Here is a 17697-nt window from a genome sequence, read left to right as displayed (position 1 = left end):
GGACCAGTGAAGCAGAATTCAAAATAGCTTTTACCCTCAAAGCAAACCTAAACATACATAAATATATTTAAAATGTAATGGCCTTTAATGGTTACATCTAGTTTGTAGAGGTAAGCTGTTATGATTAGTTATGGGTTTTGTTCCACATGAGGTGATGGGCTGCAGTGTTTCCAGCAGTCTCATTAAATCTCAGTGATGGACGTGCGGTGATCTCTGCAGTGCTTGTGATGGGGCTCGATTATGGAGGAGGTGTAACTCTAATGCAGCCGAGGCAGCACTGTGATGGATCTCTTTCTTTCTTTTTTTCAAGGATTATATGTAAGAATCAGAAGTATAAACTGCCAAAATGTATCGTTTGAAAAGTCATCAGACTGATGTATGGTGTAACACTGTAAGCCTGCTCACACAGCCTTCTGGTTTCATACATTGTGGGGAAAAAATCATATTTCTTGTTTTTTACTCTTTCAAATATGTTTTAAATGTCAATAGTCTTCTTTTAAAAAATTGGACCGTGAACTTGTGCTTGTTGTTTTTTCTTCAGGATCTAACTACGCCATGTCGAACGGGGGCGGGGCTCCCAGCAGCTCCACCCACCTGCTGGACTTCCTAGAGGAGCCCATCCCTGGTGTTGGGACCTACGATGACTTTCACACCATCGACTGGGTCCGTGAGAAGTGCAAGGACCGCGAGAGACACCGGAAGGTGAGGACCCCGACGCCAAACCAGCTACAAACCAGCCACTTTTCAGCTTCGAACAGAGACCGAAGCTGACCCAGAGACAGAAAAATATTTTTAATATTTTGCAAAGAAAATATTCTTCTTCACGGGCCACAAACAACCCTACTTAATTTAAAGAAAGAAAAAAAGATACGTTTCACACCACTGTGTTATGCACTTCCTGTTGTATAAACAGTTTGTTTGGGTTACATAAAAGAAAGAAATGTCAGGTAGGATCAGCACCTACTGCTCTGATGGCTTAACAGAGAGGGTAAACAACACTTTTCCAACAAAAATGATCCCATCTTATAATGTTTTTCATTTATACAAACTCGACCACAGTTTCCAAATTATAAATTAAGAGATCAGTTTCTTATCCACCACTAGCATTCATGGGCTAAGTGTGTGGGAGATTTTACGGCCCTTCAGTTGGTCATGAGCACATTTCGGGTCTGCCAACACTTTTATCCAAGTGTTTTACTGCAGGACGCTGCAGGACAATCTGAATGTTATTTGCATACCCGGTGTTCTCCGCCCCTCAGCTGACTGTTATATTGAGGCAACAGTGGAAATCATGGCTGTAGAGGTGGTGTATTGTCACTGAAGGTCACTGTTTTTACCCCTCAGCTGTAAAAGGCTGATGAGGTATTGTTAACCTTTCCCTCACTTGCATTAATCTCACTGTAAGTTGATCTAATAGTTTTATTTTTAGCCATCGATGCTTGTTATTGAGTCTTTTGTGTGTGTTGATACAGATCAATAGTAAGAAAAAGGAGTCTGCATGGGAGTTCACCAAGAGCCTGTACGACGCTTGGTCCGGCTGGCTGGTGGTGACGCTCACTGGCTTGGCATCAGGTAACACACATGTGGTACTAAAGTGCACACAGCTCTTATCTGCCCTGCCGGTGACTCTCACATGCTTTGCCTCAGGCAGCTCACACTCAGTCTTTCTCTTGTTCACTGTCTTGTGCTTTCGCTCACCCACCTCTTATAAACACACTGTTCTTCCTGCAGAGCCCCACGTGACACATCTCAGAGCCATGAAATCCTCGCCGTGTGTGTTTTATGGCCACTAAATAACAGAAAATCTTTTTCTAGCTGAGCTAGTCAAAGTGGAGTAGTTATAAAAAGGTCCAGGCTACAGAGGGGAGAAATGAGTGAAATGAGTATGCCTGTTGGGCTCTTTGTGTAAAAGAAGCTCTGCACTGTGATATCACATTATATAGATTTAAAACTGGGGTGACTGAGCTGTTTTAGGGCCTAAAATGTCCATTACTTCATAAAATACAGCCTTTTGAAATCGGATAATTATTACTGATAAACTTACAGATACCACTTTCCATTGTCTTTATCACACCAACAGGCCTTTTCCCCACTCTCCCCAAAAAACTGACAGGTTGTGGGAGAAGTAGGCGGATAAAATGATGGTAATAATATGTAGAAATCTAGAAATGTGGCTGCACTCAGTCACGTGAAGGTCAGCGAGCCTGTGATGTTTACAAAGATCCATCTGATATGAAAATGTCAGCCACACAGTCCCCTTACATGCCAAAGGTCACTGGTTAGAGAACAGGAGGAGACCCAGATCCCAGTATCAGGATATCCAGGTATCAGGCATTAAACATCTGTCAGATCAAACATGTGAATCTTTCCACTGTGGCAAGGTTTGTGAATAAAGGAGCAGCCGAAAGAAGCTTTGCTGTTTAAGTCAGACACTGATATTTTTGTGCTGTAATATTTATGCATTGAGAGCTGAAGATCGTCTAATGTGAAGATTTGCTGCAGAGTTTTCTAGTGTGCGTTTAGGTTCATATTCAGTGAGGATGTTTCTCAGAATTATTGTTAAATCACCTGAAAACATCTTTGTCAGGTAGTAAGCCTGGTAGTGTAGTTAGGAACTCATCTCTCTCTCTGTTTTTCTGTTCTTCACCTTTCCCACTCGTCCCTGCCTTCACTTCTTTGCCCTTTTATTTCCTTTCCTTTCCTGGTTCCCTCCTCCCGCCAGGTGCTTTGGCTGGCCTGATTGACATTGCTGCTGATTGGATGAACGACCTGAAGGAGGGCGTGTGTCTGAGCGCCTTGTGGTTCAACCACGAGCAGTGCTGCTGGACGTCCAATGAGACCACCTTCGCTGAGAGGGACAAGTGTCCTCAGTGGAAGAGCTGGGCTGAGCTAATACTGGGGCAGGCTGAGGTAGAGGAACACGGGCACATGAAAGGGAGAGCATGCTGCCGATTTAAAACCAGACATTTTCTGCAGTACGTATTCGTCACTGCAGTGAGACCAAGAGGCTACGGCTTCTAAGCAACGACGCAAAAATAAAACCCTTGTTGTTCAAATTCATTAAAAAAAATTTCAATTAAAAAGTAGACAGTTTGCAAAAGCTTTGCACCTTTTCTCATGAGCTGACTGCAGTGACACTGACACATAAGGGCAGACGTAGTCTCAGGCGTCCACACAAGTTTTTTTTATTTTTATTTTTTTTTTTGAAGGTTTGGACGTTTTTCTTCCACTCTTTAACTTTTCCCTCCCTCTTCATCCGCCCCTCTCTGCAGGGCCCCGGCTCGTACATCATGAACTATTTCATGTACATCTACTGGGCTCTGTCCTTCGCCTTCCTGGCAGTTTGTCTGGTTAAGGTGTTTGCGCCGTACGCCTGCGGCTCAGGGATCCCAGAGGTGAGGAAAACATTGCTTTTGTAAGTCCTGGTACAGCTGAAACTTTCTTCATTCATTCTGGTGATACATTGATGTGCATGAAGGAAATCCTTGAACTCTTAAATGGGAAATGTTGTTCGACTGTTCGCTGGGGGATCCTTGCATGCATTTTCTGATCGATTTGTCTCCCAGTGACTCTGTGAAAGAGTCTGATGGGTTTCAGGATCTTTTAATGTACTGAAGCACTTAAAAATTATTAATTCAGCTGGGCGATGTGAAATATTTTACTGCTAAGAAAAAAAGAGGGGGGGGGGCTCTTTGTTGCCATGGAAACACAAAAGCATGACCTGAAAGCAGAGATGCAGCTCAACTAACAACCCAGTGAATTTATGTCATTATTTCATTTTAACTTTCATGTGTTTACGTGTCTGATCCTGAGCACCTGGCTTTCCTCACTCCTGCCTCTCCCATAGATCAAGACCATCCTGAGTGGGTTCATCATCCGGGGCTATCTGGGCAAGTGGACCTTGATGATCAAAACCATCACTCTGGTGTTGGCAGTGGCGTCGGGCCTGAGCCTGGGGAAAGAGGGCCCCCTGGTCCACGTGGCCTGCTGCTGTGGGAACATCTTCTCCTACCTCTTCCCCAAGTACAGCAAGAACGAGGCCAAGAAACGAGAGGTGAGAGCAAAAAAGTCCAGGTCCCTGTAGCACGAGTAATAAATGTTTAATACGTACGAGTGTTTTTAGTAGTTTGTGCCTGTGTGAACGAGCCCGGCGCTGGTGCTGAGGTGTGTTTGTTTTGTGCTCTCAGGTTCTCTCTGCCGCGTCAGCTGCCGGGGTGTCTGTTGCTTTTGGAGCACCAATCGGGGGAGTCCTCTTCAGCTTAGAGGAGGTGCATCAGCACTTAAACAAGTTACTATGTGGTGTTGTTTTAATGTGATGGTAACAGCAACAGTATTAATCCACCAGTGCTCTCCTCTCTCCTTCAGGTGAGCTACTATTTCCCTCTAAAGACGTTGTGGCGCTCATTCTTTGCGGCCCTGGTGGCGGCCTTCGTGCTTCGCTCCATTAACCCGTTTGGGAACAGCCGCCTGGTGCTGTTCTACGTGGAGTACCACACGCCATGGTACCTATTTGAGCTCCTCCCGTTCATCCTGCTGGGAGTGTTCGGGGGCCTCTGGGGCGCCTTCTTCATCAAAGCCAACATCGCCTGGTGCCGGCGGCGCAAGTCGACACGTTTCGGTATGATGTGACCTCGTTGTGACCTCACCATTTAAAACTTGCAAGGAGGTTTATTGAGAGCTTAATGGTGGAAAAAAGTGAAATGGAATAAAGACTGTTTCTATCAGTCGATACTCTCCTCTCATGTGCTTTTTATGATTTTAGTGACTCCACAGTGCCATGTCTGAATTTTAAAATCCTCTTTTCTTAAAATCAAATGTATAAAAGCATCTTTCCATGAAGCAGAGCAACAGTGTTTAATCTGCATTTGAGGCGTTTCACACAAACCTCTGTCTCGCTCTGCAGGCAGGTACCCGGTGTTGGAGGTGATCCTGGTGGCGGCCATCACTGCAGTGGTTGCTTTCCCAAACCCTTACACGCGCAAGAACACCAGCGAGCTGATAAAGGAGCTGTTCACCGACTGCGGTCCGCTGGAGTCTTCGCAGCTCTGTCAGTACCGCAGCCAGATGAACGGCACCAAAGCCTTCTCTGATGACCAGCCGGCGGGGCCCGGCGTCTACTCGGCCATGTGGCAGCTGTGCCTGGCGCTCATCTTTAAAATCATCATGACTATATTCACATTTGGACTCAAGGTGAGAGATTTTTTTTCCTTAATAATGAAGCAGATGTTTTGCCCTGCGAGTCTTCATCAGCACTGCAACATGTTCCTTTCTCATCGTTAGGTACCGTCAGGTTTGTTCATCCCCAGCATGGCCATCGGGGCGATCGCGGGGCGGATTGTTGGCATTGCCATGGAGCAGCTTGCATATTATCACCACGACTGGTTCCTGTTCAAAGAGTGGTGCGAAGTCGGAGCTGACTGCATCACTCCAGGGCTCTACGCTATGGTGGGAGCTGCAGCGTGCCTGGGTGAGTCAGCACTTAATGGGATTGTTAAGCTTTGCCACCAGTTTGTGCCAAAGCCTTCACGTTTCAGCACCGAGGGGCGGGTGATGAGCATATATGAGATATCCTGCTGCTATTGCAATAACTGGCTGTGTCAGAACACGTTACTCACTGTGAGTAACATGTGATCAGGGATGTGTAGCTTTGCCTCATCTGTTACAGAAATAAACACTTTTTTTTAGTTGGAGTCGTAGTTTAATGCGTGTTACTGTCACGCCTTCCTCCCTCTGTAGGTGGAGTGACTCGTATGACTGTCTCCCTCGTCATCATCGTGTTCGAGCTGACCGGCGGGCTGGAGTACATCGTCCCCCTCATGGCCGCCGTGATGACCAGCAAATGGGTGGGCGATGCATTCGGTCGAGAGGGAATCTACGAGGCCCACATCCGACTGAACGGATACCCCTTCCTGGATTCAAAGGAGGAGTTCACGCACACCACGCTGGCCCGGGAGGTGATGAGGCCCCGACGCAACGACCCGCCGTTGGCAGTGCTCACGCAGGACGACCTGACTGTGGAGGAGCTGCAGGGCATTATCAATGAAACCAGTTATAATGGTTTCCCTGTGATCGTGTCTAAGGAGTCCCAGAGGCTAGTGGGCTTCGCTCTGCGCAGAGACATCACAATCGCTATAGGTAAGACTGGAGAGACAACACCTGAACCCCCGTGACCTTCTGGAGTTTAAAGATGGTGTAAAGTGAATGCTTTTCATATCTCTACAGAGAACGCACGCCGCAAACAGGAGGGCATCGTGCTGAACTCAAGGGTGTACTTCACCCAGCATGCACCCACGCTGCCTGCCGACAGCCCTCGACCCCTCAAGCTTCGCTCCATCCTGGACATGAGCCCCTTCACCGTCACTGACCACACCCCCATGGAGATCGTGGTGGACATTTTCAGGAAGCTGGGTCTGCGCCAGTGCCTGGTTACTCACAACGGGTAAGTGTGTCTCGGAAGGAAGGAGGTGCTGTAGGAGCTGAAGGTGGATCCGTCTCACATCGTTGTTTCTGATGTAGTGATTGCTTAACACACACACACACACACACACACACACACACACACACACACACACACACACACACACACACACACACACACACACACTGTCTGGTGTTGCATGAGCTCTGGGATCCCTGGATTTATGCTGTAATCTGCATGGCCTGGCCTAATCGCTGTGCTGCACCTCCTTTTATCCTCCTGGTGAGCAGTGACGGTCTCCTTTACAGGAGAGGCTGAGCTGCTGACGGAAACTAACCACAAACACATAACAGGTGTCACGCAGTGGGAGTATAGACAGTAAGAGGAGCTGATGTGTGGTCTGAATCTGAGGAGGAACGTTAAAGGTTTTACCTCCGCGAGAAACCTTCAGTGAAACTAATTTAAAAGTAAAGTCTCGTCCACGTGTGGAGACGCCTGCAGGAGATCCGGTCTGTTTGGGTCTTTGCAGATGTGCGATGTTGAAACTACGAGACAGACCGTGTTAATTTGCTGTGATGATCACTGGAGAGGAACTGTGCAGCAGTGTTTGTTTCATTTACCTTTTTTAGGATTAACCTTTTATTTCTTTCTTAAATAATGACACTAGTTTTTTTTATTTTTCATATTTTTGTTGTTGTCAACAAATCTCATGAAAAGACCTAAACTGTCAGTCATGAAGGAGGTTCAGGATGATTTAAAGATGTAAATTTATTACGATCTTTCCTTCTATTGTTATTGGGCTTAGTTAGAGTAGCTTTGCTTGATTAATAGTTCAGAATGATCTGTATTTACCTGATACTGGGTCTTCATCCACCTGAATATAGGCAGCTGCTTTAGCCAGCTTCCTTCTCATTGGCTGCCCCTCCTAAGCAGAAGGTTTGAACAGCAGGAGATTTGCTCAGAGTTCCTGAGATGACTGTTTTAGTGATAGACAGTGATGTCATACAGAGCAAAACACAGAAAGAACTGAGCACATAGAGCAGTCCGAATGCTGAGTTTGTGGCTCAGAGTCACACACTTATCTCATAATTTAAAATGTTAAATATGAACACTCACTCCTGTAACAGTAAGGAAGGAACAAGGCCTCCTTTATACATATGAAGAAGAACAACGTTACACAATGATTGAAAAACAAGTACTTATAAAACACTGAGCAATCCTACAGAGATTAGAGGGATTAGGTTCATTGGTTGGATTATTATTAGCTGCTAATAAATGTTGGTTCTTAATGATTCTTACATTCGCGTTGGATAAACCTAAAGTCATTTAATGCACCTGTCTGATACTCTGCTGTAACGTAATCTTTTTTACACCTTACAAAAGACACTGTACACTTTATTAGGTACACCTGGCTAGTACTGGGTGTGACCCAGGTTTGTCTTCACAGCTGCTTCAATTCTTCAACAAGGTGTTTAAAACATTACCGAGATTTTCGTCCATGTTGACATGAGAAGTTCACACAGTTGCTGCACATCTGTCTGCTGCACATCCAGGATGGCAGTGCCACGAGCAGTCTAACAGGTGTACCTAATAAAGTGGCAGATGAGTGTAAAACAGTATCGCGTGTTGATCTCTTCATGGGATTTGTTGACAGAAGAATCAGTCATATTATAAGTAATTAAACCGTTATTCTTTTATCGTTACACTTTGAATTCATTTATAACTTTAGTTGTATTTGCTTGTTTAGTTTTGTTAGTTTTGAGTTGTATTTTTTGTTGTGTTTATTGTGTACTGCTGCTGTGTGTTCTCTCTGTGTCTGTCTGTTGTTGTTGTTTTGGGCAGTCTGCTGAGTAACAGGTGTGTGTTTCAGGATTGTGTTGGGCATCATCACTAAGAAGAATATATTAGAGCATCTGGAGGAGCTCAAGCAGCACACGCCGCCCCTGGTGACTAGCCCCGCCCCTTTCACACGTGATCTGTTCCCCCACTTTTTTTTTTTTTTTTTTTTGCACCTGTCTCTTAGGCTCTGCCTCTTAGGGGAGGGGAGGGGGGGGATGCATGAAGTGTAGTGTGAAAAGCTGATGGCAGTTCCCGGCTAAAACATCCAGACTTCCTGCCCTCTTCCTTACTTCAAGCACTTTTCTGCTCCTGGGTTTGTTTGTTGTGGATTTACCTCTAATGAAGTCATAGACAAACATGCGTAGACAGACTAGTCTGACCTCCATCTTCATGGTAGCTGTAGCAGTTTCGGAGACATCGCGTAGAGAAGCATTAGGCTGGTCCTGTAATGTTGGACCTCGATGGGAACTGTCACCCACATCAGTTCAGAGCCCCTTTCAGACACGAGCTTCAGCGCTTACTGTGACTCGTGTTGGACGCAGTGGGAGTCACACGAAGGGCCAGACAAAGGCTCAGCTGCTCAGGCATGGCAGCTTCTCATGTCTGAGAAACTGGACAACAGAGTTTATTGACGTCCTGTAATACAAACAACACAGCCTTCATCAAACTTGTCATTTGGTCCTCAAGGAAAAAGTATAATAACCGTTAAAATGCTTAGTTCAAGGTTATTGTTAATAATATTGTTAATAAAAACTAAAAGTAGTTTAAAAGCAGCAAAAAACACAAAGAATGAACTAATATTATTAATTTTACTTAAAAAAACAAAGGAAAATGCTGAATCTTACCGCTGACAGTTAAACTTCAGTATTTTAATCACTCATAAAATTAAAACTGAGCGTTATGACTAACGGCAACTAAACTAAAACACAACAGAACAAACTAAACTGAAGTCGACGCTGAAACTAATCAGAAAACACAAAACCGTCATAACTCTGGTTTAGTCCAGCACATAAACACCTCAAACTCATGACAACAGTAGCTTCTGGTAGTGCGAAGCATTTAATAAAACTAGACAGTATCATGATGTAAAAGGGAAAAAATGACTGATTTTTGATGATGGAGGAAGCTTCAGTTGAAAAGTAAAGAATCTGTCATCATGTAGTTTTTCTGCGCCGTACAGCCCAGCTTTGTGGCATAAAACCAGCTGCACATGAAAACAAAGCTTATCTTTGCTTTCAACTCCATTACTTTGATATTTGTCTCAAGGAGAAGCACAGTGTGTTTCAGCTGCATGGCTATTTACAGTTAAATGACTCTCTTCTCTTTCTGTGGCTTTGTGTTTTTGCTTTTTGGAGTCAAACAGAGCCTCGTGGCAGGTGGATAAAGCTGCCTCTCTTACATTTAGTGCCTGAACTTCCTTTTTGCTGTCCTTTGACTTAACTGTGTGTTTAGTTTGGGACATAAATCAAAATGCAGCCGGACTTTACTGAGAACCTGAAGATATTCATCGAGCCAGGTTGTAGCATGATCAGGGCCTTGATTTGATCAGATATGCCTCTTACACTCAAAACCTTCAACTTCAAACACATTAGTGGGGAAACCACCAGAGCCTCTGAGCGCACCTGAGCAGCTGCATCAGAGTAAACAAACTCTGTTACACGTTTTAATATCGGTCTAAAAAAACGGTGTCCATTAAGTATTAATTGATAGTAAAGATAACGAGCATCGCCCTCCCTAAAACTGTTTGCATCCATAAAGTGCGTTAATGCACACGCACCACTTAAAAGCTGCAGTTTGCATGGAGTGTGTAAGCAAACAGAAGTGAGTCATAAACTAACACTGTGGCTGATAACTGAGATACTTCAGGCTATAAAGCAGGCTCAGCTAGTGATTGTGTGTGATGAACAATGATGGCACGTTGTAGTCGCTGTAAAACTCTGGATTTTATGCACAGTTCTCCGTCACTAATCCAGATTCAGACGCACTCTTTTGCTTTTCATGGACATTTTGTTTCACACGGCTTGAGATTTTCAACACTATTGAGTAAAAGACGTTTAACATGAATTGACTGATATTAACTGAAACAGTGACTTCCTGGTTTTTAAAAATAAACGGTAGTTTAGCAGACGTGTGACGAGTGCTGCTGACGGTGTCTGAAAGGGGCTCAGTAGATTCCCACAGAGCAGAGTTCATCCCATCGACCTGGATTTGTACACACAGTAGCTGTTTCGTGCTAGCCCCGTTCACTCACAGCACCCTGTTGTGTTCCTGGCTGACTGTGTGATCAGAGACACTCAGCATGTGTGCAGTCGTGTAACCGTGAAGCCTGTTGTGTGTTTCCCATCTCCCCCTCACAACAGAAGTCATTTCAAGTTCAGCCACCCAAAGTTTTCTGTTTTCATTAACGACTGCTTTTTCCCTCCCCCCCTTTTTTTATTTTTATTTTAAACCCCTCCCCTCTCAACCACAACCGCCCCTGGGGCTCCACAGATCAACGACATGTGAGCCGTCACCTGTGCAACGACTGGGCGAGTAGTTAGCCGCCTTGGGAAAGCGGACCACCGTTGCTTTAGTCCTTTTAAAGATTGAAGGGGGGGTGTTAGTAGGAGGGAGGGAGGGGGGCAATCTGTAGTGATGCGACTCATTCCTATAATCCCCCTCATCCTGTAGTGGTAGTGCGCGTGGTGGAGTGACGATGTTGTGTTGATTGGTGCCAGTAGTGCTGTAGCTTATGTAGCTAGCGTGCGATGATCACATGAGACCTTTTATGAAGTGATTACTAATCCTGTTCTTTAACCTGCCGATGTTTCCTCTGAGCCAGCAGTGTCCCGCCTTCTGCGTGTGGGCCCACAGCAGACGTGGAGAAGGTGTTAGAATATACTCTGGAGTAAATGTTAAAAAAGCACGATTATGAGAAGCAATAGGAAGGAAAATAGAAACTTTCAAAGTAAATTATAAGTAAATTGTGTATGTTGTCATTAGAAACACACAAAAAACATCATTTGCACAAGCTCCAGTTGATATAATAATCTGTAATAAGCAACATGGCTACATCAGCTACTGTGACACCACCCATCTGCTTCTGTTTCCAGATTTTGAAGCTTCAGTATTTTTGGTGCCATCGTATCAGACGTTAGAAACGTCCGAGTGTGGACGAAAGGATGGAGGGCTCGTTTATCAGCTAACATGGCTGCACACGTAAACTGCAGCTCGCACACTCGTGCATCAGCACCAGAGGAATAATGACGGTCTGCAGCACAGATTTATGACCTTGCTGTGCATGCAGAGAAGAGTCAGGTGTACAGCACAGTTACAGGCTGCTTTATTATTAATGTGTTGTAATGTTAGTGCAGGTGGTGCTGCGCTCACTTCCTGGCCCAGATTTTTACCTGAAATTAGCTGAGGCAGGTCACTGCTGGTTTAACTGGAAACATTGTGGTCACTCTTCACCTGACCCACTCTGATCTGCACCTGGCTTCCCGAGCCTCTGCTGCCGGTCTGATCGGCCGGCGGGGGAACCCAGGTCTGATCTGTGTGACTGCTGCTTCACACCTCCGCCCTCCACAGGTACCTCAGCTCCACCCACTCAGACCTGGGTTCGCTTTCAATTATTTGCCTTCTAGGGTCAAAACGCAGCTGAAGATCACGATTAATCATAAACGCATGAACTCCTTGTGGTCACCTGACTGCATTAACACAAAGCACACTGAGCTCTTTGGACCCAGCTCTACATGATTTGAGCTCTGTAGGAGTCACATAGCTCACTGCTTCTTCTTCTCACTGCTCTCAGCTGTTTCTCCTCTTCACCTGACCTCACTGCAGTCAGCAGGAGCATCGCCGATGTTTAAAAAGCTGTCGTGTTAGTCCTTAATGGCCTCAGCTGACTGACTAAATCCTTTACAGTGTCATACAGAGAGAAAGTGCTCCGTAGTGCTGCGAGGTGGATTCATCACAGGAGTCAGAAATCGCTATTGAAACATGATTATGAAATGAGCTGTAATTTATCACAACTTGAAGTCACCTGTGTTTTGTGGAAACTTTCAGGAAAAGAGAAATCAGAAATGCAACCTGGAAGGGAAAATAAATCCTAAAATGTGGAATTTCACACTAAAAAACAGACTTTGAACGTTTTTCTGTACAACGACTGGGCGATGTAGACTTTCTAGCTCTACACAGTTCAAACCCTTCACCATTAAGTTTTTTTTAGCAATCTGAAATAAACATGATTACATTTTTAATGAAATTCGAGTCAGAATGTTGTTCACCTCCACAGACCCATGATGACTGACTTCATGCGAGCGATATAACCGCTGGCGACACAAAGCGGGTCTGTCGAGAGTTAATCTTTGAGGCGATCGACTAGAAATGAGGGTGAAGTGCACTGCTGATTGATATATGACAGAGTGGTAAACAGATTAGAGGGTTACCTTGGCAACTGGAGCTTGGACTCTCCACTAGCAACCAATGATGCTTTAAAGTGAGTCACTTCCTGTGTGAACGGCCCTTTAATGTGACACTGTCGCCTGGTTACCAACGGGGACTCTGTCACCTGTCAGACATTCAGGGCTTCGTATTATGAAAATGATGTTACAGAAAGCACTTTGAAAAATGTCAAACATTAGAAATATTTCTCGCAGGTTTAAAGAACAGGAACAGTTGATGTGTTTTTGTGACAGGCACATCATGAACCTGTAAAATATCAAAGCATTAAAAGGCTCAAAGGATGAACCAGTGTTACGCAGCCCGACGAACAAAGCATTCCTGTGAAAATGGTCAAGTACAAGGACTGAAAATGAGTGAAAAAGCATCCAATGAAAAACTTTGAAAGGCCTTCAAAAAAGACTGGAGAACTGTTGCTCAAGAGCACTTTAAAAAATACAAAAGCCGGACTGCTTGGAAACAAAATATAAAGAAGTGATGCTGGCTCGAGACTTTTGCACATCACTGTGATGTTTGCTGTCTGATCTTACTGCAAAAGCTCTAAATTGGACTGAATAAAAAGAAAAGGTAAAAGATAGAAATGTCCCGACTCCTGTGATGGGCACCGCCTCTTCCTCTGCTCCTCTGACTTTACCCCTGTTCACTGCTTCCTGTCTCCTCTGAAGGATCCAGCTCCTCCTTTTGCTCAGCAGCAAATCTCAAACGGCCGTGGCAGGGGTCTGAAGCGGGGGAAGCTGGGTGCTGTTTCTCACCTGCCTTTTTCCTCTTCCACCTCCTGCTGCTGACTTTTGCTTCCTCAGGGACTCGTGCTTTTGTTGGCCTCATTCTGACACAGATTCATATAATTAATGTCATACCAGAGCCAAAATTAAACCATGCGATTCTGTTTTTGCCAACAAAAACATGATGTTTTTATTGTTTCCTGCTTTACTTCAGCTGCCAACCACCAACACCGCCGCCACCACCTCCTCATGCTTCTGTCCCTCTTTGTCTCCCTCTGCAGGCGGCTTCTTGGTATTATCACAAAAAAAGATATCCTTCGTCACATGGCTCAAATGGCAAATCAGGATCCAGAGTCCATCATGTTCAACTGATCCGCTCTTTCCAGGACGGCTGGGGTGGAGGGGGCAACGAGGAGGAGGAGGAGGAGGAGGAGGAAGAGGTGTGCCTCCTGAACGGCTCCAGTCTCTGACACGCGGACCCCGTTTTTGTTTGTTCGTTTTTAGTTTTCAGCTGTAGACCCTGAACCTCACTGACTGACTGACTGAGGCCTCCAGAGACTTTCAGGCCACCCGAGGAGAAGACGATGACACGAGACTTTGTTCTCATCGTCCGGCTGCCGAGGACACGATGAGGTCACGGGTCGAAGGCACGCACACACACAAGGAATGCACTTTTTACACACACACTTTTGCACTCGCAGACACCTCACTCATGCATGCTGTACACACACACACACACACACACACACACACACACACACACACACACACACACACAAGACTCCCTAAACCTGTACAGCTACGCCCGTTTGCACTCTACACGTGCCTCACCCCCTTGTACTGTCTCCCTCCTCTGTGGTGGACGCCGCCTGGCTGGGGTCAAAGGTCAGGATGAACCGCTGATGAGGGACGCGATGAGGGACCTTGAAGCCTCCAGGCTCTCGTTTAAATAAAGTTTAAAACAAAAAGCAAGATAAAAACAACTCACTTCCCTCACCCCCGCGCACACCTGAGCTGTCCGTCCTGCAGAAGATTACCTTGTTTACCTGTGAAGTGTGTGTGTGTCTGTGTGCGCGTGTGTGCGTGTCGTTAGCACCACTACATTCCAGCCAGGTTATCATCGGAAGTGAGGGGATGATCTTACGCTCCTCACCCCGAAAACACGGCAGCCTCTTGTGATCGCATCATGGCACGCTGCTGCTTCCCTGGGTCATGTGAAAATGAGACGTGTGTGTGTGTGTGTGTGTGTGTGTGTGTGTGTGTGTGTGTGTGTGTGAGTGAGAGAGAGTGAGAGAGAGAGAGAGAGAGAGAGTGTGAGTGCGAGGAAGAGAGGACGGTACTGTATTTCAAGAACAAACATGTTCCCAGTGAGGAGGGAAGAAGTGAAGATCTCTGTGCGTCCATTTCTGAGCCAGTTTGTGCTGTGTGTGTGTGTGTGTGACAGAAAGTGTGTGTGTGAGAGAGAGAGAAAAGGAAGGGAAAAAGGAAAAAGGTTGAGTTTTGTGGAATCGCAGTTTGTTTCTCCCCATGTGACCTTTAGATTATTGCTCTCCAATCATTTCCAAAGTCTGCTTTAAGTGATCAGTAACTTCATCAGTAACATGACTCACGTACCTTCAGCCCACCTTTTATAGTTATAGAATATGTAAAAGTTGATCGTCTGAGCCCCCACAGGTGGTGTTTAACACTCCAAACTCATTTACACAACAAAGACTGACAGAAAGAGAGATCAACTGATCAGCACTCCGTGATCGATGCTTTGATCCACAGATTCTCAGTGTTTTTATTAAACGTGCTTCGTCCCAACATTCAGAGGCTGTGAAGCTGTAAATTGTCACGTTTTAGAAGATGAAGCCAGCAGACGGTAATTAAAAAAACATTCAACTTTATCTGCACTACAGTTGTTGGAGTTTGAGAGATTTTTATATAGAGTTTGTACTCTGATCCAAAGCTGCCGCCACCTTAAATCCACGCGTGTTTGTTGGGTCTAACATGTCACTAACGCCTCGGATGAAGCTTGCTTTTTGCCCTGCATTGTTTTCAAGGTTGTAGAGAATAAAACTGCAGAACATCTGGCTGCAACTGTCTGTCGCTTTCAATCACACCAGGTTTCTTTCTTTTCTCCCCACGTCTGCCAAGTGCCTGGCACAAGTTTTTTTTTTTTTTGTTTTGTTTTTTCTTTAGGCTTTTCACACCCCGATCTCTCTGCTCCCTCTTTTTTTTTTTTTTTTTTTTTTAATCAAACGTCATCACTCGATGAAGGGAAATGAAGTGAGGTGTGTGTGTTCCTGTGTCCGTCTTTGCATTGCAGTGACTGTCCTGCTGTGGTGTGACAGGATCGTCTTTGTTACCTGTGGTGTTGCCTAACGTTGTGTTTCATACTGATCTCGATGTTTTTTCTTTTTCTTTTTCTTTTTTTTTGTTTCTTTTTTTTATTTATGGGTAGTCTGGATAGAGTTGTGCATTACTATAATAAATTTCATGTATGATTACAACAATTGTTTGATTGTATATTAAAAATAAAACCTGTAAAGATTAAAATTTGTTTTAAATTAAAAAAAAAAAAAAGATTCAAGTTGCACACGTGGACTGATGTGTGATTTGTTCTCGGCAGGTTTTGCTTGTTGTCAGGCTGTCAGCTCCACTTGTTAGCTGTCATGAAGCTCACAAAAGTCCTCGATTTTAGAATCAGACAGACTTTTCAGCAAACTTTATAGTTTCCACGAAGACAAAGTTTATTTACCCTTTTCATTAAAATAGAAACTCATTCTTACAAAAAAGAAAAAGGTGCTCTATAAAATACAAACCCATCACCTGTTGGCCGACAGGTTACCAGGTCCAAAGGAAAGCTTTTACCTTCATTAGGTACACCTGATCAACTGCTTGTAAATCTAATCAGCCAATCACATGGCAGCAGCTCAACACATTTATTCATGTGGACGTGATCAAGACGACCTACTGAAGTTTAAGCTGACACTGGTCTAATTGTTACAGAAACTGCTGGGATTTTCCCCACATCGGGGAAAATATCCAGTGAGCAGCAGTTTTCTGGAGGATTTCATTTTGGCCAGACTGCTTCAAGCTGAAGGCAGGCAGCAGTAACTCAAATAACTATTGTTACCATAGTAGACGATGCAGAAGAGCATCTCTGAATGTTGAATCTTGAAGCAGATGGGCTTCAGCAGCAGGAGACCACACCAGCTGCCACTGCTGTCAGCTAAGATCAAGAAACTGAGTTCACAGGTTCACCAAAATTGGACAACAATAGACGGCGTCTGGTCTGATGAGTCTCTGGAACTTTCAGAAGGTAGGATTAGAAGTTGGTGTCAACTGCATGAAAGCGTGGCTCCATCCTGCCTTGTATCACCAGTTCAGGCTGGGTGGTGGTATAATGGTGTTGGGGATATTTTCTTGGCAAACTTTGAGCCCCTCGGTACTAACTGGGCATCATTTAAAAACCACAGCCTGCCTGAGTATTAATGCCAGTCATGTCAATCCCTTTATGACCACAGTGCACCATCTGATGGCTGCTTCGAGCAGGACAACACACCATGTCAGAAAGCTCAGATCAAACTGGTTTCTTGAACATGACAATGAGTTCACTGAAGTCAAACAACCTCCACAGTCTCCAGATCTCAGTGTGATAGAGCAGCTTTGAGATGCGGAGGAAGAGGAGATTCAAATCATAGATGTGCGATGCTGTCATGCCAACATGGACCATGAAGGTACCTAATAAACTGTCCAGTGAGTGTAACTCTTGATTTGCTGTCTCTTTTCCTTTCATGTAATGGCTGCTTTGTATTTCAGGTCATCAGGTTTTCTTTGGAGTTGTGGTTGCAATCTTGTGGTCTTTGCCAGAGGAAGAACCTGCAGGCCGAGCTATCACTTACTGTAAACGCTGTAAGGATTTCATTGTTGTTTGTAGTCAAATGCTGTGCAAATACTCTCCACCCTGCTTTGTACGTTGTTTATTCGGGCACTTAGAAACATTAGCATGGATAGGCACGCACTCACTCTCTGTTCTCATGTTGCTCCACAGCCATAATTTGCCATATTGTTGACACAGATGTGGCACATCTGGCAGCTGTGGTATAACTTTACTGTATATAATCTAAGATAAAAGCAGAATTTGATATGAAACTGATGATGTAAAGAAAATCTTGTTTAAAAAAGAATGTTATCCACTTTATCAGGTTCTTCCTCCAGAGCCAGTTGAAACAGGAAATGCCACCTAAATTTAGGGTGGATCTACTTACCCACTGGCTCATCTTACCCCAC

At 44.7% G+C, this 17697-nt stretch overlaps 1 protein-coding gene across 6 annotated transcripts in view; it reads left to right on the top strand.

The window, feature by feature from the left end:
* Positions 1 to 17697, top strand: part of clcn3 (chloride channel 3) — a 43165-nt gene that overhangs the window by 24449 nt on the left and 1019 nt on the right. For 3 of the 6 annotated variants that reach the window (XM_040045143.1, XM_040045147.1, XM_040045144.1), the window contains 15 exons: positions 542 to 702; positions 1473 to 1572; positions 2723 to 2910; positions 3273 to 3395; positions 3848 to 4054; positions 4188 to 4268; positions 4366 to 4618; positions 4904 to 5190; positions 5281 to 5467; positions 5737 to 6135; positions 6223 to 6439; positions 8289 to 8364; positions 13701 to 16726; positions 16932 to 17144; positions 17227 to 17319. In XM_040045143.1, coding sequence (XP_039901077.1) covers positions 542 to 702; positions 1473 to 1572; positions 2723 to 2910; positions 3273 to 3395; positions 3848 to 4054; positions 4188 to 4268; positions 4366 to 4618; positions 4904 to 5190; positions 5281 to 5467; positions 5737 to 6135; positions 6223 to 6439; positions 8289 to 8364; positions 13701 to 13889 — 2468 coding nt within the window. In that variant the 3' untranslated portion in view covers positions 13890 to 16726; positions 16932 to 17144; positions 17227 to 17319. Of the gene's footprint in view, positions 1 to 541; positions 703 to 1472; positions 1573 to 2722; positions 2911 to 3272; positions 3396 to 3847; positions 4055 to 4187; positions 4269 to 4365; positions 4619 to 4903; positions 5191 to 5280; positions 5468 to 5736; positions 6136 to 6222; positions 6440 to 8288; positions 8365 to 10747; positions 10786 to 13700; positions 16727 to 16931; positions 17145 to 17226; positions 17320 to 17697 lie in introns of those variants that run through there. The other 3 variants (XM_040045146.1, XM_040045148.1, XM_040045145.1) reach the window with 2 other exon arrangements.

Source organism: Simochromis diagramma, unplaced genomic scaffold, assembly GCF_900408965.1.
Source record: "Simochromis diagramma unplaced genomic scaffold, fSimDia1.1 OVJJ01000590.1, whole genome shotgun sequence".
Lineage (NCBI taxonomy): Eukaryota > Metazoa > Chordata > Actinopteri > Cichliformes > Cichlidae > Simochromis > Simochromis diagramma.
Note: the sequence above shows the minus strand (reverse complement) of the source record. Positions and strands in the feature narration are given on the sequence as shown.